Source organism: Pipistrellus kuhlii, unplaced genomic scaffold, assembly GCF_014108245.1.
Source record: "Pipistrellus kuhlii isolate mPipKuh1 unplaced genomic scaffold, mPipKuh1.p scaffold_m20_p_20, whole genome shotgun sequence".
Taxonomy (NCBI): domain Eukaryota; kingdom Metazoa; phylum Chordata; class Mammalia; order Chiroptera; family Vespertilionidae; genus Pipistrellus; species Pipistrellus kuhlii.
Genome location: NW_023425516.1, coordinates 14,218,859 through 14,238,610, shown reverse-complemented (window position 1 = coordinate 14,238,610; position 19,752 = coordinate 14,218,859). Strand labels below are relative to the sequence as shown.

Sequence of the window (19,752 nt, the reverse complement as noted above, 5' to 3'; positions counted from 1 at the left end):
CTTTGAAAGGGGGCGTGGAAAGCCTGGGAGGAGGGCGGAGCCAGGATTACACTAGACGAGGACTCTCAGCCTGGCGACCGGAAGGGGCGGGGTTTAGGGTGGGGCGACTTCCTATTTCTATTCTACAGCAATTTTGGGCTCGTCCGGCCGCCGTAAGAGGGGTTGGGCTTGGTCTTCTCCCGCCAATTCAAAGTCGGGCTAGAACCAGAAGACTTTCTGGCCGGTTGGTGTCCGAAAGAGCGGCGCTGAGCCTGAGAACCTGAGTGTTCCGCTTTAGTTTCTCCAACTGCAGGTGAGGGGGCTGAGGGATTGTCGCGCTGCTGTAGAGACTGGGAGTGGATCCAGGTCGCAGTAGCAGCGCCCTCAGCACAGGTTGGGGTGTATTCCCTTCCAGACTCTGGTGGGAGAGGTTGGAGTCGGTTCTTGCTGGACCCAGCGTCCAGCTGATGTCGATGCACGGTGGTCTAATTGATAGTTTCATTTCGCTTAATTCGCCAGTCTGTTCTTCAGCCAGCAGCCAAAGTGCTCCCAAGTCATTACATTAGTTAAATTGTATCACTCTGTCTGCTTAGCGTCTTCTCCCTTGTCCTGAGGATAAATAAACCCAACCTCCAAGTGGAGGATTCATTTAGCTCCCGCACCTGTTACTACATTCTCGCCCAAAACTCGTTCCAGCCTTTGAGACTTTGCATAATGGACTTCTTGCTGTTCTGGTCTCAGCTTAGATATCATGTCCTTCCCTTTCCAAACAGGTCCTCCTTAAGAGACCCTCCCCGTCCCTTAGCACCGTTTTGTTTACTTGATACACTTCACCTGATTGTGCGTTTATTTTTTTCGTAGAGAGGGAGTATAACAGGTCATAGCAGGCAGAGATTGGCGTGGTTTTTTTGGTCTCGCTACATCATTTACTCACTTTAGGCGACCTTGGCCGTTTATTTAATCTCATCTGTAAAATGGGCCATTGTGTTGACTAAATGAATAAAGCATTCCAAACTATCTTGAATACTCAATACGTGTTAACTATTTTATTTATGACCTTCCTACAAGAATATACACTTCATACCTGGCTGGCGTGGCTCAGTGGTTGAGCATCAACCAGGTCACCTTTGGATTCCTGGTCAGGGCCCATGCCCAGGTTGTGGGCTCCGTCCCCAGTAGGGAGTGTGCAGGAAACAGCTGATCAATGATTCTCATCAATGATGTATCTTTCCCTCTCTCTCCCTCCACCTCCCTTCCTCTCTATAATCAATAAGAACATATTAAAAATAAAAGAATATACACTTCATAATGATAAACCCTTTTCTGCCATCACTGTTTTACAGATGTGGGACACTGAGACGCATAAAAGTATTGACTCCATCCTGCCATTCCCGTTTTTATTAATTTCCCAACTCCCACCAGAACCCCAGCCACTAAAACTATGCTCTGTTCTGACAAGCTTTCTTTCTGTGCCCTTGCTCACTCTCTTAGTAAGAACACTTTGTAAGAACACACAAGTAAAAAAGTTTCTCTAACAAAAGCTCACTGTTGTCCACCTAAAACTAATATGACTTTGTTTGTTAACTCTATCTGAAAAATAGCCCTAGCTGGTTTTGCTCAGTGGATAGAGGGTCAGCCTGCAGACTGAAGGGTCCTGGGTTCAATTCTGGTCAGGAACGCATGCCTGGGTTGCTGGCTTGATCTCCTGGGGCATGCAGGAGACAGCCAATCAATTCTCTTTCATCATTGATGTTTCTATCTATCCCTTTCCCTTCCTCTCTGAAATCAATAAAAATATATTTTAAAAAATAAAAATAAAAACCATGACTTTAAATTACCAGTCCAAATATTACTGCTTCCACCAATAGCATTAATAAATTTCCTACCCCTTAAAATGAAGTGCTTGCCATGAACCAAAAATTATTGTGTGAACATTTAAAATTCATAGGAATCTTTCAGGTAGGTACCTATTCTATAGGTTAGCAAATCGAGAAACAAAGATTAAGTTGCTTGCTAAAGGACAGGTAAATGTGAAAGAGCACATAGTTTAAATAAAAAGTTTTCTTGTGCTGTACTTTACATAGATTTTAAAACATATTCTGTTAATGTGTATCAAAACTAATGTAATTAGCCTCACTGGCATGGCTCAGTGGGTAAGCACCAACATATGAACCAGGAGGTCACGGTTTGGTTTCCTGTCAGAGCACATGCCCAGGTTGCCAGCTTGATCCCCAGTAGGGGGCGTGCAGAAGGCAGCCAATCAATGATTATCTTTTATCATTGCTTCTCCCTCTCCCTCTCTGAAATCAATAAAAAAATATATATATATGTAAACAACAACAATTGTTATTTGGTTATTGCTCCCCAGCAGTCTTAAAGTCTTAATCCAGGGATTGTTTTTCATTTTTCATTTTAGTATTCTGCTCTGACTCAGACCCCATATAAAATGACTTATATAAATCTTTGTTGAGATAGTTAAGTGACTAAGGTTACAGGTATATTCTTTGATCCAGCCAGAAACCTAATCCAGGTTTTTCTTCTTTCCCAGTTATTGTTCATTTTTGTACAATTCTGGAAACAAATGGATATTTATTTATTACTATTTTTAAATCTCATTTGTCTTCTATGATATAGGTTGCCCCATTAAAAAAAAAATACATTTTTATTGATTTCAGAGAGGAAGGGAGAGAAAGAGATAGAAATGTCAATGATGGGACAGAATCATTGATCAGTTGCCTCCTGCATGCCCCCCACTGGGGATCTATCTGCCAATCCAGGCATGTGCCCTGACCGGGAATTGAACCCTGACCTGATTCATAAGTTGATGCTCAATCATTGTGCCACACTGGCTGGGATAAATTTTTAAAAGTTCATCTGGAACCTTACCATCCTAAGCTATCCCATTCAATCTGAATTCAGACTCTTGTTCTTTTGCTATACTGCTTAAAGGTTTATTTCAAATGAAACCTTGTTGTAATTTCAAGCCAGGCACACAAAATGCCAGAGACTCTAGGTTGACATTGATAAGATTAGAGAGAGATTGATAAGATTAGAATTGTTATGGTTCCTAAACCAATATGTGCTTATCTGGTGATAATCACAGCCTTTTCATTCCCCAGCAAACTGGATCTGTTAAACAATATAAATGGGTGTCTAATTTTGCCTATTGTCATAGGGCAGGCAGTGGATCTCAATCAAAAACAGTCTCTGAAACATGTGGAGTGAGATTGAGCTGCTAACAAGTGATGATACAGGAAGCGGGTACCTAGGTGTTGGATCAAGAAAAGAACATGGAAGTGCTTTATATCAAGTAGATTTGCTAGCCAAGATCTCCTCTGAAAAGGTAATGATTCTGATGCTGTTATTATTCACGGAATTTTTACTGAGTGTTTGATAGGCCAGTAGCTACCTGGTAAATATTTTGTGAATGAATATAGCACCCTCTCAGGTAATCAAGGTTCAGTTTCAAATTATTGGAAATTTCCATCTGAATTCCCCTTAAATCTTGATTTGTACTTTCAAACAGAACTTTTCCTAGATCAGGAAGGAAGAAATAAGATTGTCTTTGTTCTCACATGACATGATTGTCCATGTTGAAAATCTGAAAGAATCGACAAAGAAAACTGTAATGATAAGGGAATATATCATAGTTGCAGAATATAAGGTTAATATGCAAAAGTCAGCAGCTCTCCTAGATACCAGCAATGAACAAGTGGAATTTGACATTAAAAATACAGTCAGCCAAAACCTGTTTGGCTCAGTGGTAGAGCGTCGGTCTGCGGACTGAAAGGTCCCGGATTCGATTCTGGTCAAGGGCATGTACGGTCAAGGGCATGTACGTTGGTTGCGCGCACATCCCCCGTGGGGGGTGTGCAAGAGGCAGCTGGTCGATGTTACTCTCTCATCGATGTTTCTAGCTCTCTCCCTCCCTCCTCTCTGTAAAAAATCAATAAAATAAAAAAATAATATATAAATTTACTCACATTTTTCCCTCCCACAGGCCTCATTAAATCCAAAGATACAAGCCTGCAGCTTAAGTGACGGGTTTGTCATTGTGGCCGACCAGTCGGTGATCCTGCTTGACAGCATTTGTAGATCGCTTCAGTTGCACCTTATATTTGGTAAGTTTAATGCACTGTAAAGCAATCAGATAAATTGGAAGTCCCGTATTTGCTACCGATTTCTACTGCACTGGCTTTTCTTTATTACCTCTAAGACTCGACATTGGAATAATTTCAAGAAATTAATCTTGAGTGCCTTTTTTGTGCCGTTATTAGACTCAAAAGATATTGGGGTGTGCCCTTCTCTGTAGGTCTAAGGGAAACCTACAGGTAAAGCTACAGTTTGCTTTACTGGCATGGCTTTTGTATTAGAATACAATAGGAAACAGTTGAGCCCAGTGTGTTCAGGTCCCTGAATCTTGTACATAATTTCAGTATCATCAACAGATATTTGGATATTTTTAGAATGTGTAGCACTACAAAAAGCTTTTTGAGTTGAAGAGTTTTAAATGTATGCAAATATGGACTTAAGAGTAAATTAAGAGACAAGTGGTTGTGCTGGAAAACAGGTGAAAGTATTGTGAAAGCTTTTTCTGAAAATATTAGAGGAAGATGATTGTTGAAGTCTTTGCATAAGAACTGAGACGACTGAAAAGAAGTCCAGGTACGCTTGTGAGAACGCAATCTTAATCACCCTATGGAGGCAAGACGCTCCTATTTTGTGGGATCTCACCATTTCTACCCTGATGTGTGCACAGAATTCAGTTTTACCAATGAAGTCATGGGCTGTGTTAATGTCTGGTACATTTGTAGAAGGTACTGCTACTGAGCCTGGCTGGTGTCCCTCAGTGGCTGAGGGTCGATCTATAAACCAGGAGGTCATGGTTCAATTCCTAGGCTGGGCTGTTGGGCTTGATCCCCTGGTGGGGTGGGGAAGAGAGTGGTAGGGAGGACGAGCAGGAGGCAGCCTATCAATGATTCATTGATGTTTCTATATCTCTCCCTTCCTCTCTGAAATCATTAAAAATATGTATCTCCTAGGCTTCTTGCTGTTGCACAAACAATAACTTCACCTCCTTCAAGTCTTTGTTCATATCTCACCTGAACACTAATTAATACCGCGCTGTGCCTGACTCCTCTGAGCTCTTTACCTGCCCTACTCCATCCCCAGAGAATTTATTACCATCTTACATGTCACATAATTTTATTATGCTCATTGTTTATGATCTTATTATTGCCTTAAAATTTGAGCTCCATAAAGATGAGACTCACATTCTCAGGTATGTGCAGAAGGCCTAGAACTGTGCTTAGCACAGAAGCAGTTCAGTAAATATTTGTTGACTGATGAAGTCAGTGGCATTCTTTTTTTACTTTAATCATAAATTTTAAAAAAAGTATTTAAACAAAGCTTGAATAGTTGACTTGTAATGACAGAATGTATAATTTTTTGTTTTTAAAGTAAACATTTTCAAAGGAAGCTAGTAACTTCAATTTCAAATTTTCAGATACGGAAGTGGATGTAGCTGGCTTATGTCAAGAAGGACAGTTCCTATTGGTTGGGGAGAGGAGTGGCAACTTACATTTTATCCACGTGACATCCAAGCAGACATTGCTCACTAACGTAAGACCCTATTATGTTTTTAATTTCTTTTATCTAAATTCTAAATGATCTCTTAGACAACTAAAAACTTGAGCAAAGCATGACTTAATTTGTGTTTTAAATTAAAAGAATAATGTTGCTCTATATTAAATTTAAAAATTGTACCTTAGAAACATGAAATGCCAAATTGTAAAACTAAGCTTTGCAGATATTTATAGTATGCTTCAAAATGGTTTTTCATTTTAAAACTAAAATGTTTGGCAGAGTTATTGCTAATGATAATTGATAGCTCTGTTATTTTAAAGAATTCTTGATTATATTTGGGCTTAATCTTACATGAAATTTATTTGCAAATAGGCTTTTGTTCAGAAAGCTAATGATGGTCAGCGTACCTACCAAACTCTTGTTATTGAGAAAGATGGTTCAAGTGAAGGTAAGTTTTCTTGAAATTTTTTTATGTCGTCTGACTAATACCCAATCAAAAAATCTGATTTATAGTAAATGAATTATGTAAATTCATTATTCTACCTACTCAGTGTTAAATTTTCTAGTGATGTGATCAATAAGAAACAAGTTTTTACTGTACTTTTCAGAGACTTAAATGTACTTTTCCTAAATATAATCTAAACTAATTTTTACTATTTTAAGAGTTCTATAGATCACTAAGAAGCATTATATTTAAAAAGAAAAAATTTTTGGTGGGTTCCAGCATATTTGTCTTATTTCCATTTCAACAAATGTTAACTGAACCTTAATTTATTTTTATATATCTGAGGTTTTTTGTTTTTTCTTTCTGGGAAGTGAATTTTGGTTTATAAAAGTTTCACAGGAGGTAACATTGTTTTTGCAGTTCTTTGTAATTAAGTTTTATCTGTATTATTATTATTTAATGATTAGAATTTAAATGAGCAAATTGACATATTTTTAAGCTAGGTTCAGATCCTGGATTAAACTTTGTCACCGTGCTTATAGAGAAACGGGATTGGTTTTATTTTAATAGGTACCTATTGTATGCTGTTGCTTACAAACAATGGATTTTTTTATATTACAAACATTCAGCTTGTAAAAATTCAGCAAGGTAAGTAATGTCTTATTTTCTTATTATTGATTTGCGGCAATATTTCTTAACTAGTTCTCCAGGTAAATTTTTAAATATTCTCTTTAAGAATATTATTTTAGTTCAATTACATTCTATGATAACTGAATATACCTATAAAGTATTTGTAATACACTTACGCTGCAGTGTTAGGGCTGCAACAGAATCTGAAGAAATATAATTTGTTTATAGCCTCGAAGGAATGTACAGCTTAGTTAGACAAGACATACATTAGCGTAGTGATAAATGCTTTTTTAATTTTTTTATTACTTATAAGCATTTAATGAACTTCCCTCCATGTGGCTTCAAACTGCCAGGACATGGGCCCCACCAACTTAAAATTCTCCTCAGCTCTTCTGCGGAAGAACGTGGCCTTCACCGAGACAGGCTGCCGGGGGAGCCTTCCCGCCGCCGGCTTTGTAGTAGCTGATCGCATCACTTCGCTGATAGGAGCAGCCCTGCCTCGTTTTTAGCAGCATCTAATGGCTGCTCACGGACCAAGGTCCACAGTTTACCAAGCTCGGGGTCCTCTCTAAGTCACAATGCCTCATGCCAATTTCCCAGAGTGACTTGGGTGATATTTGTTGAAGCTGATCCTGTGATGATGATAATGCAAGCCAGCAGCATAAGCTCGACCTCCCGGGGGCTCCTGGTGCTTGCCGAAGGGGCCTTCGCTGTGGCTCACGTGGCCCCAAGGTTTCCAGGTCTTCCTCAGTCCAGACAGCATTTTTAAAAAAATATATCTTATTGATTTTTTACAGAGAGGAAGAGAGAGAGATAGAGAGCTAGAAACGTCAATGAGAGAGAAACATCGACCAGCTGCCTCCTGCACCCCCCCCACTGGGGATGTACTCACAACCAATGTTCATGCCCTTGACCGGAATCGAACCCGGGACCCTTCAGTCCGCAGACTGATGCTCTGCCACTGAGCCAAACCGGTTTCAGTGATAGATGCTTTTTTTTTTTTTTATGGAATGAATGAACCCAGAAACAGAAATGACTAAATAAACATTAACAATATACAATAGTTAACAAACTAACTTAATTGTAACTTAGTATATGATAAGCGAGTGGTGTGGACCATACATCCCTCTGAGCTAAGAGAGATTGAAGAACTGTTTTGGGGCATGTATTCAACAAATATATATTTTTAAATCTACTATGTGCCAAAAGCATGTAAGATCTGGGAATACAATAAGGTTTAAGATACATAGCTCTCCAGTTCCACGAAAGAGGAGTCAAAGGAGTTCTTCCAAAAAGGCATGCAAAGTGATGACTACACAGGTAGGACTTCGGAGCTTGAATAGGAGAGTTGGAGCCTATTTTATTTTATTTTTTTGGAGCCTATTTTAAATATATTCTATTGATTTTTTTTTACAGAGAGGAAGAGAGAGGAATAGAGAGTTAGAAACATCGATGAGAGAGAATCATCGATCAGCTGCCTCCTGCACATCCTATTGGGGATGTGCCCGCAACCAAGGTACATGCCCTTGACCGGAATCGAACCTGCGACCTTTCAGTCCGCAGGCCGACACTCTATCCACGGAGCCACACCGGTTTCTGCTGGAGCCTATTTTAATAGAAGACCCTTTTAACAGGAACGGGAAGGAAGGGAATGCGTAGGAACCGTGAGGCAGTCTGGTGGGTGCTCCGAGAACAACAGGTCACAGCTTATATCATCGGTCAAGGGCAAAACTGGAGAGTCACCACTGTCGTATGAATTTCTGACCAGAGTTTTCTCACTAGACTGCCTGTAACTTCACTTTGACCCCGGAGGGGCAACTTGTCTGTGCTGTATAGGTTAATACTGTAAGTTTAGCGTGCTTTCTCTTCTTCATACAGCGATTGAAAATGTAGACTTCAATAAAGCAAAAAAGGTAAGAAAATAAAATTGCTTCATCTTCTTAAAACTTACATTTCATGAAAATGGAGGAGAGGGTTTCTGGATATAATTGTCTTACTGGTTAAACTTTTGGGAATTAGCATGATATAACATTAATAACATTTCCATTTTTATAAAAATATAAGTCATTGGTTTCTTTTCAAGGCATTTGGACTGTGGAGCATATGTATAACATTGTTATTTTTAAAATTTTGCAGTTACAAGGACAAATCAAGTCCAGTTTCATTTCTACCGAAAAGTATCATACTCTTGGTTGTCTGAGTCTTGTGGCTGGAGATTTAGCAAGCAAAATCCCTGCAATCGTTGGGGTAATAATTCTTTTTATAAAATGTCTGTTTTTTGTGTCCAAAATATTTTTTCATTAAAACATTGTTTTGGTTAAGTTACAGATTAATTTGTGATGTGTAACAGAAATAGGAACTATAAAAGTAAGCTCACAAAATTACTAAGTAAACCTAAGTTTCTATATTGGAAAAATACTGCATCTTTATTTTCATAAATCTATACCTGAAAAATATGATTTCTTTCAATTAGGAGTGCAGGCAAAACAACAAATAAAACCTCTACTGTTATATTGAAGGAGTAGGCAAAGATTCAGAGTAATTACAGCATTTAACAACACTTTTACTTGCCAAATTTATATGCCAAGTTAAAGTTTATCCCATGGCCAACCAGTGTGGCTCAGTGGTTGAGCATCCACCTATGAATTAGAAGTTCACAGGTCGATTCCTGGCCAGGGGATGAGTTGCAGACTCCATCCCCAGGGGGGGGCCATGCAGGAGGCATCAATGATTCTCTCTCATCATTGATGTTGCTCTCTCTCTCTCTCTCCCCCTTCCTTCCTCTCTGAAATCAATAAGAATATATTAAAAACATAAAATAAAGTTTAGCCCATGTCTTTAGAGTGAGTTGCCGGAGTATGCCACCTCCTTAATAAATATTCATGCGACCACAACAGGTACCCACAGCTCACTGTCCTTTTCATTCTGTTCTGTTGAAAACAAAGAGGGGAACTACAAGATGAAAGCAATTTGGGTTTGACTATATTAATTATATATTTTGAAATTAGTAATGTGTACAACTTAGGTGTTTCCGCCTTGAGAATGCAGCTCTGAGAATGAAATTTGCAACTGTTGTCACTTCCGCAGGGAACTGGGAACTGTGCAATCTCCATATGGGAGCCAGATCCTCTCAAGAAAGAAATGGCAGTTAAGAATGTTATTGATGCAGAGATTATTAAAGGTAAAGTAAGCTAATTAAACTACTTTTGGTAATTATTAGCGAGTTCTAATATTCATGTCAATATTCTGAGTCTGGCATTGGAGTCATTGACCAGACCTCTCAGTGAAACAAGGCAGATTAAATTGATAATTTTCCACATACATGACTTTATGACTTTTTCTTGATATGTTGTCTTTGTCACTTTTTTTTTTGAAGGCAGCTATGCTCACCACTATACCACCAATGCAACTTTTTTTGTTGTTGAGGTTTTACATTTTGGTGATCATTTAAAAAATATAGAAACAGGAATAAATGAGAATGGGAACTTTTTGTCCATAATATTAGTTTACTATTTAATTATGGCTATATGTAATGCAGAAATGTAATCATTGTACACCTTGCTTTCTCTGTTGTAGGTGCAAAGAAGTTCCAGCTGATAGATAATCTGCTTTTTGTTCTTGATGCCGATGTATGTTTTTTTTTGACATTTCTCCTTTCATGTTTCCCCTTGGTATTGTGTTTAACACCAAAAATGTTGTCAAACTTACAAAGACACTGACCTTAACCAGGGTGGATGAAATACTGTCTTGTGTATTATGCTTTATTTCGAGATACACACACACACACACACACACACACACGTATTTACGTATGTATGTACATGTATTTATCTCAAAAGAAAACCCCTGAGATGGAAGTCATTAAGAAGACATGCCAATGAAATGTCTCTCTTGCAGAATGTGCTGAGCTTATGGGACATTCACACTCTAATTCCCATGTGGAACTGGCCCTCTCTTCACGTGGAAGACTTCCTTCTTACCACCGAAGCAGACTCGCCTTCTTCAGTCACGCGGTACGATGTGATGCAGCTAGTGCTTGTCCTTCTGCTAGGACCAGGTTTCTTACCCAGTTCTGAGCTCATCATTCATTATATATCGCATTCTAAGTAACACTGAACAGACCAACAGGGTAAAGACCATGTCATTGTTGGCCTAACGTATTCAGAACAGGAAATAACAAACCTTCAAGTGATTGTGTTATAGTGTCTGTCCAAAAGAAATAAGCCAACAGGCAAGCAAAGGAAGTTTGCATCTTGCTTGAATTATGCATCAGATTAAAAATGAGTCATAACAAAGAAAGAGTGTCAAGTGTCAGTCTTCTGAACCATAATTGTGCAGAACTCAAGTTCAATGTCATCTGTGTATGAATTTTTTGCAAGTATGTCACTTCGACTTAGCTTACAAATCTTATATGATTCACTTAACCCTTCTTTTCTCTTTTAGGCAAGGGATTACAAATCTCAAATTAATAGCTCTGACATCTACTAATAAGAAGGTACTAGAAAATTTGTTTCACGTTGTGTTTCCATATTATGTGTTAGAAATAGCATTAATACAAAGTTGTTAGGTAATGCTCACACCGCATTAGCTCTTAGTTCATGCAGACCCCTCAAAAATCAGAAGTAACCCTGAAAGAGTTTTTTTTCCTATTTAAAAAATATGAATATAAATCCCGGTTCTACATTTTATTATTTTTTTTAAACAAATCTTTATTGTTCATATTATTACAAAAGTTCCTCATTTCCACCCCCCCTCTGTTGCTCCCCTCCACCAGATTTCCATCCCTCCGGTTCTACATTTTAGTTGGGGCATTTTAGGAATAAAATGTTCACAAGAGAATGTTTATTAAAGTGACTCCTGCCAAAGCCAGTTTGGCTCAGTGGATAGAGCATCAGCCTGCAGACTGAAGGGCCCTGGGTTCGATTCCGGTCAAGGGCATGTACCTTGGTTGCGGGCACATCCCTAGTAGGGGGTGTGCAGGAGGCAGCTGGTCGATGTCTCGCTCTCATCAATGTTTCTAACTGTATCCCTCTCCCTTCCTCTCTGTAAAAAAAAAAAAAATCAATAAAAATATATTTTAAATAAATAAATAAATGAATAAAGTGACTCCTGCCCAGCCAATGTAGCTCGGTGGTTGAGCATTGACCTATGAGCCAGGAGGTCACAGTTCAATTTCTGCTGGTCAAGGCACGTTCTGTGGTTACAGACTCGATCCCCAGTAGGGAGCCTGCAGGAGGCAACCAATCCATGATTTTCTCATCATTGGTGTTTCTATCTTTCTCTTCCTCTCTGAAATCAATAAAAATATATTTAAAAATAAATAAGGTGACTCTTACATATTTCTGACACCGAAGAATTACATTCACCTTAAATACAAATTGTAGAATGGACTTGAGCTATGTGGATCTTCATTCTTCAGATTTGGAAGGTGGGATAGAACATAATTTTATATGTAACATTTACGTAATACAGTAATAGACTTACTTGTAAAATTAGTTTTCGAAAGTTGCCCTGTACCAAGTGCTTTAATCTGTGTCCTTGATTGTGAAGTGCTGACTTGTTCTCGGAGGTTATATTGACCTACTAAATTAATTGCTCTACTTTTTTTTTTTTCCCCAGATGAAAAATTTCATGGTCTATTCATTACCTATGATGGAAATACTGTACTCTTTGGAAGTATCCGGTGTTTCTTCTCTGGTCCAAACAGGAATTAGCACAGTACGTTGATGTACATTTTGAACTACTTTATATTTTAAAAATTAAGGAACACTAAGCTAAGCCTGAGTGGAATTTAATGGAATACTTGAATAGATCACAGGTTTATAACTATTGTTATCCAATATCCTCAAATACACTTGCCCAAGGTCAGTCTTCATTTAAAAAAAAAGAAAGAAAATCAAAGTATCAGTCAACTGCACATTTCATTTTCTTGTGTCTTCACAAAAAATGTAGATGATAACTGGAGGCAGGGAGATGTTGCTTTTATTTAATTATTTTTTAACTGTGATCTTTACAAACATTTTTAATTGCCCACACCATGACCTATCACCCCAAAGAACTTCAGCAGGAATCTCCTAACAATAAGGACATTCTTCTTCAACACAGTTATCACACTTACAGAATTTAACTATTATGAATTATACCATCCACATTCAAATTTTACCAATTGTGGCAAAGCTATTTTTTTTTAAGCTATATATTTTTTTCTGATCCGGGGTCCAACCAAGCATCACTTATCGAATTTAGTTGTCATGGTCACATGCCAGCCTACTTAATTCTGATCCCTTCCCTGATCTTTTTGTGTCTCCTACGACATTGACATTTTTTGAGTCCTAGGTTGCTGTGTTATAGAATATCGCTCTATTTGGATTTGTTTGTTCCATCATGATTAGGTTCATGCTAATCTTTTTTGGCAAGAACACTGCATAGATAACATTGTGTTCTAGCTGCATTACATTAAAGGGCTCATGTCCTGCTTTGGTGATGTTACATTTGATGACGTAGTTAAGACAGCTATGCCAGACTTCATTGAGAAGGTACCTTTCACCCTTTGTATGCAGTAAGTTGTTTCTGTGGTGTTATTTTGAGACTATGGGAATATTCTTTTCTCCAACAGTTTTCCCAGTGATGTTAGAATTCCATCGATAACTTTTGCCTAAACCAGTTGTTACTCTAGTAACTATGAAATGAATTAATTCTGACCCTACCCGATTTGGCTAAGTGGGTAGAGCATAGGCCTGTGGACCGAATGGTCCTGGGTTTGAGTCTAGTCAAGGGCACTGCCGCACCTCGGTTGCAGGATCTTTCCCGGCCTTGGTCAGAGCTTGTGCAAGAGGCAATCAATCGATTTGTTCTCTCACATCGATATTTCCCTCTCTTTCCCTCTCTTTTCTACTCTCTCTAAAAATCAATGGAAAAATATCCTCGGGTGTGAACTAAAAAATAGTAATAAAAGTAAAAAAAGAAAAAGAAAATGCGAAGACTCTCGTTACTATTTTTAAAAAAGGAATTAATTCTGTACATTAATTTTAAATATGTTTTTGTTATTGTTGTAGGATACCATATACCTTCTGGAGGGAATTTGCAAAGATGATCCAGAGTAGGTCATGCTTTGTTTCATCTTTTAAGTTGTTAAATGGCAGCTAAGCTAAATTTTACTTATTAATATGAAATGACAAATGCACTCAGAGTGAAAACTTTTTTCCAGGCTCTCTGAAGGCTCAGCTTCTGTTTTAGTACTCAGATGTCTTACGGAAGCTTTACCAGAAAACAGGTAACTTCTCATTTTCTTTTAAGCCTTATCCCTTAATGAAGAACGTAAATCTCATGACTAATAAACATTTTACCAACATTTTTCTCCCCACTTAACAGATTGAGCCGGTTACTTCACAAACACAAATTTGCTGAAGCCGAGAGCTTTGCCATTCAGTTTGGGCTGGATGTTGAGGTAATCACACATGAATTTGTTCATTGAAACACATTTTTTTCACATACCAGATGCTAGAGAGACAGCATTTTTGGCTTCCAGGTAGTTGATGTGGCGAATTTCTATTGCAGCTTGTTTACAAGGTAAAATCAAACGATATATTGGAGAAACTGGCAGTGAGTTCTGTGGACACCAGTGAGCGGACGGAATGGCAGAAACTTGTAGAGGAGGCTAAGGAGACGCTACATAAAATCCAGGTGTGTTTTCCCTGCCATGTGCCAGGGGGTTTGGGTTGACAGATTGGTCAATGTTCCGTCACCTTCCTATTTATGCAACAGGACGACGAATTTGTGGTGAATTACTGCTTGGAGGCTCAGTGGATAACCTATGAAACGACCCAGGAAATGCTAAATTATGCCAAAACCAGGGTAAGTTTTCATAACATTTAAAACATGTTCAATTGTCTTATGCAAAACAAATAATTTCAAAAATAATGAGTTTTTTTTCCTATCATAGGCCTTTTAAAAAGTGTATTTTTGCTGTTGATTGTTCTGCTCGGTGACCTCTGAATATCACTGCTAGCTATATTCCTTAAAATCCAGGCGTAAGAGATGGGCAAAATGTTGTGAGCTTTTTTCATAAAATGCATTGTTTTTTAAGATATGTCATTTCTTCGTTGTTCACTGTTTATTTCCAAGTTTGATGCAATTTTATTTTCAGAGAGGATTTTTCCTTTAATTCACAAAAATATTCATCTTTCGTGAAAAACCTAACAGTAGATGTTCTAACTGTGTTTCTTGTTCATCTTAGCTTTTGAAAAAAGAAGACAGAACTGTTCTTGTCTATTCTTATGGCTTAAAAGAGGTAATTGCCTTACATTCATGGATTCATTTTCGAGTGAATATGCCTTTACAGTACAGTCAGGCACCACTTAACGGTCCTGAGCAATGTGTCCTTAGGTGATGTGGTCATTGTGCAAACCCCACAGAGTGCACTTCCACAAACTGGGTGGTACAGGAGCATTTGAAATCTTGCTCCCTGGCATATGCCATCAGTTTGGCTCAAATGAATTCTTAAAAAATTAAACACTCACCACAAAACCCCACGTGCGGTACAGTCTACTGTATCCCATAGTATCACCTGTGCAGCATGTTACTGTTCTGAATACTGGAGGCCGTTTTAACAGCAGCAGTGAGTGTCTGCGTATCTAAACACAGATAATGTGCAGTGACATACTGTAACTGTATAAAAGATAAAAACCAGTACCTCTATAGGGCACTTTCCGTGGGTGGAGCTTGCAGGATTGTAGTTTGCTCTGGATGAGTCAGTAAGTGATGATGATTGTTATGGTACAAAAAGTATGTGTCCGTGTACATGTTGCATATATATTTTTTTAACTCTCAAAGTAAATTTTTGGTTTAACCTAGGTTTTATTCTGCGGGCATTTATAAATTAGTAGAAAACTAGTTGATTTTGAAGGCCCCCACAATTAATATGCAAATGGCTTCCGATTTTGCAGTTTTATTGTATTGAACGTGATTGGAAATGTTTTCTTTATTCCAGCTCTTTTTTGTTTTGTGTTAAATAAGGCAGTCATGTTTATGCGAATTGACAAGATGAGGCTTTGTGTAAGCCTTCTCCCACAGAAGGTCTAATTTTAATATTACTGCATACAACACGCAGGTGATCGGATTATTCCTTTTTAGGTTCTCAGGGCGCATGAAAAGTTGACTACTTTTTATGGAGCATTTGGACCAGAGAAATTCAGGTGTGTGCCTTCCTCCTTTTTAATGTTTAGATTGTGAATTAGATTTAAATTTGGAATGTCCTAAGAGATAGAATATTGCCATGAATGAATTATGTTTCTGAGGATAGAAAATATGTGTCCCTGCTAAGCTTTAGGCACTTCCTAATCGTGTATGGGAATTGTTATATCAGAAAGGCAAATTGAAATGCATATTGCTTTTGCCTTAGCAATTTTACATCTGGAAATAGATTTTATTAGATATACTAACATATGCACCAAGAATACTGTTATTTACAAATATAACTACCTTAAAGATCACACAAGTTTGTTTATCAGGATAAATGAAGATGAAGGGAAGATTTATTTTTTTACTTGTGGCTAGTCATTTATTCCAGTACTCATTAAATGATGTACCTTTTCACTCCCTTAATCATGTGCTAAGAATCTCACATGTATTAAAGTCTATCTCTGGACTTTATTTGTATTCAGTTTATCTCATCTCCCTATTCACTCACCAGTATTCAATAGTTTTTTTTTTTTTTTTTAAATATATTTTATTGATCTTTTACAGAGAGGAAGGGAGAAAGATAGAGAGCTAGGAACGTCAATGAGAGAGAAACATCGACCAGCTGCCTCTTGCACACCCCCTACCGGGGATGTGCCCGCAACCAATGTACATGCTCTTGACTGGAATCGAACCTGGGACCTTTCAGTCCGCAGACTCTACCACTGAGCCAAACCGGCTTCGGCAGTATTCAATAGTTTTAACGTAGGCAGTTTTTATTTTTCAGGATTTGGAAGGCTATTTTCTCATGGTTGTGTTTTATTTTTTCTTCTGTATGGCATTTGAAATCAGAATCAGTTTATGCAGTTTAGAGAAATCTTATTTTTGTTTTAATTGAGAATGTGCTGAACGTAACATCAATTTATAGAGAACTGGCATTTTACAATATTTAATCTTCCTAGTTAAGGACAGTATGTGTCTTTCTACTCATTGTCTCCTGGGTTGTTGTTTTTTTATGTTCCTTAGAGGTATCGATTCACTCATCTTTATATAAATTTTGCACATTTTTTGTTTAAATTTTATTTTATTTTTTTTTCTCTACTGTTACAAATGGGACTTTCCCCCCACATATTTTCAAAAGAACATGTAAAAGTATTAAAGTTAATTTTTACCCAACTGCCTTACTGAATTTATTATTCATGGCAATATTTCAATTGCTCTGTTCTTTCCAAGTATATAATTATATATTTGAATAATGATAATTTTGCCTCATTTTTCCTCCTTGCCTAAATTGATTGACTGGTACTTATAAAGTAATGAATAACGGTGGTTAATAGGTATCCTGCTCTTGTTCCTGACATTAGTGGAAATACCTGTATGCATTTTTTTTTAAGTATAGATAGTATATAAAGAACCCTCTCATTCATTTAAAAATTAAAAATGGTGGCTTGGGTATTAAGTCATTATCTCAGGAAGAACCTGCAAGAAGAGGCATGACTTCCAGGGATGATACAGGAGGCTCCATAGGTCAGAGATAGGAAGGAAATTTACTTTTCACTGTTTAGTCTTTGGAACTTTTTAATAACTTTTTTGGGGGGAACTAGTTAAAATGCATAGTGATATCCACTTGTACGAGTAACCTTAATATATATTTTTAACTAGTAACTTTTTTCCTCTCTGACTTTGCAGTGGTAGTTCTTGGATCGAATTTCTGAATAATGAAGATGACCTCAAGGACATTTTTTTGCAGCTAAGAGAAGGAAACCTTGTTTGTGCACAGTACCTTTGGCTTAGACATCGAGTAATACATTTTACTTTTTTTTTTCTTTTTTCTTAATGGCTTCATAACCTCTAAGATGGGGGATTAAATCAGTGCTGGCAAATGAGACTTGGCAGTGGGGTGTTTTCACAATGATAAATTATGACCTGTCCCAGAGAAACTATCCTGTGATGATATTAACTCAGAGGAAATATTATAAAGATACTAGAGGCCCAGCACATGAATTCATGCACAGGTGGGATCCCTCGGTCTGGCCTGCGATTGCTGCCCATCAGGGCCGGCCGGCTGTGGGGAGAGATTGCGAGTAGTTGGGAGGCCACGGGAGATTGGCTGTGGGAGTGCGATGACTGTGAGGGGGCGGCTCCTGCATTGAGTGTCTGCCGCTGGTGGTCAGGGCACATCATAGTGACTGGTCAACCAGTGGTAATGCTCGCTTAGGCTCTTATATATATAGATAGATAATTGGCGCTTACTTTATCTCATCAGTCAAAGTCTAATGAACTCCTAAACTTAGTCAAAAGCAACATTTTATTAAGTGATTTATTGATGGGCTTTAAAAAAATTTATCTTTATTGTTGAAGGTATTACAGATTTCCCCTTTTTCCTCCACTGTCCCCCGATGGTGGGCTTCCTTATGTGGCACTGGTGGGGAAGGTATTCCTATTGCAGTCCAGATTGTGGTAAACGAAAATTGTTGGCATATAACGTTAGGTCCAAAAAGGAGTTATCTGGTGTGGACACATTTGCTAGGATCTGTATTGTCGTCTCCAATTATGTTTCCCTTGGAAGGTCACCCATACCAATTCCTCTGCCACTTAATTTGTTCTTTGGAATTTTCTGTCATGAGATTTGTGGATTTGTGGCTCCCGGCTCAAAGCATTTGTCTATAGTAAATCACCTTTGATGCTTGCCAAAATAGTAAAAATAATTCTTGAAATGACTTCCTAAGAGGGATTTCCTTTTTGGGATGATGTCAGTTTCAATTTGGAAGATAAACCTTAATTTCTCACACTCCGTATGATTTAGGCAAACTTCGAAAGCAAGTTTGACGTGAAAATGCTTGAGAACTTGCTCAACTCCATTTCTACACCAGTCTCTTTGCAAAAGCTCTGTCCCTGGCTTAAGAATGACGTGATCCCATTTGTAAGAAGGATTGTACCGGATGGACAGGTGAATTGCCTTTAGTATTTTCACTTTTGGTGACTCAGTTTTATTTTTGAACATTACTTCACATAACACCAGTTGGTTCATTTTACTGTCTCTTTTGAAAGATTATCATGGATATTTTAAGTTATTTTGGTGAATAAGTAATTATTATATTTACAAATGATATATCTATTCCAGAAAATCCTTGCAAAATGGTTGGAGCAAGCAGCCAGGAACCTTGAATTAACTGACAAGGTAATTTGTATAATTAGCATTAAAAATACATTTAAGACTCTTCCAATGGCATAACTCATTATTTTTAATGGTTTGTAACATTTTTTGAAGGCAAACTGGCCAGAAAATGGACTTCAACTGGCAGAGGTATTTTTTACAGCAGAAAAACCGGATGAGATGGGATTGGTGTCCTCCTGGCATTGGATTTCCTTGGTATGACATGGAAAACAGACTTGGCGATAAAACATTCATTCATGTTAAAGAGTTTATCGGTACTAGAAATACACCTATTTCTGCAATTTTCTGTTTTCTTTGGATGGGTACTTTTAAAATCCATAAAAAGGAAAATTTGCTTTCTTTTTCTTCCTGCTTTTTCTGTTATAACTTCAACCTATCTTAATGCACTCTTTTTTTCTATTGAACTAACCAACAGGTAAACAATATATATTTTATTTCTTAATTTATTTTAGAGAGGAGAGGAAGGGAGAGAGAGAAAAAAACATGGATTTGTTGTTCCACTTACTAATGCACTCATTGGTTGATTCCTGTATGTACCCTGATAGGAGAATTGAACCCACAACCTTAGTGTATCAACCCAGTGGTCAGCAAATCAGCCGCAGCTTGCCGCTCTGTTGACTAATGAGTTTGCCAACCCATTGCTCTAACCAATTGAGCTACCTGGCCAGGACCGGAAACAATATATAAACATACTCCTAAGTAGTATCCTGGGGATTTCCTTCATTGGAAGCATTTCACATTGCTTTATAAAACAAAC

At 37.8% G+C, this 19,752-nt stretch overlaps 1 protein-coding gene across 1 annotated transcript in view; it reads left to right on the top strand.

The window, feature by feature from the left end:
* Positions 1–115: 115 nt before the first annotated feature.
* KNTC1 (kinetochore associated 1) overlaps positions 116–19,752 on the top strand; it is a 60,873-nt gene continuing 41,236 nt past the window's right edge. The window contains exons 1-24 of the mRNA XM_036449008.2: positions 116–292; positions 3,155–3,322; positions 3,980–4,100; positions 5,486–5,601; positions 5,938–6,013; positions 6,581–6,658; positions 8,519–8,553; positions 8,777–8,887; positions 9,728–9,821; positions 10,217–10,269; positions 10,538–10,653; positions 11,084–11,135; positions 12,260–12,358; positions 13,696–13,739; positions 13,848–13,913; positions 14,012–14,087; positions 14,198–14,323; positions 14,405–14,494; positions 14,877–14,930; positions 15,773–15,834; positions 17,507–17,618; positions 18,624–18,767; positions 18,942–18,998; positions 19,089–19,190. Coding sequence (XP_036304901.1) covers positions 3,194–3,322; positions 3,980–4,100; positions 5,486–5,601; positions 5,938–6,013; positions 6,581–6,658; positions 8,519–8,553; positions 8,777–8,887; positions 9,728–9,821; positions 10,217–10,269; positions 10,538–10,653; positions 11,084–11,135; positions 12,260–12,358; positions 13,696–13,739; positions 13,848–13,913; positions 14,012–14,087; positions 14,198–14,323; positions 14,405–14,494; positions 14,877–14,930; positions 15,773–15,834; positions 17,507–17,618; positions 18,624–18,767; positions 18,942–18,998; positions 19,089–19,190 — 2,013 coding nt within the window. The 5' untranslated portion in view covers positions 116–292; positions 3,155–3,193. The remainder of the gene's footprint in view (positions 293–3,154; positions 3,323–3,979; positions 4,101–5,485; positions 5,602–5,937; positions 6,014–6,580; positions 6,659–8,518; positions 8,554–8,776; positions 8,888–9,727; positions 9,822–10,216; positions 10,270–10,537; positions 10,654–11,083; positions 11,136–12,259; positions 12,359–13,695; positions 13,740–13,847; positions 13,914–14,011; positions 14,088–14,197; positions 14,324–14,404; positions 14,495–14,876; positions 14,931–15,772; positions 15,835–17,506; positions 17,619–18,623; positions 18,768–18,941; positions 18,999–19,088; positions 19,191–19,752) is intronic.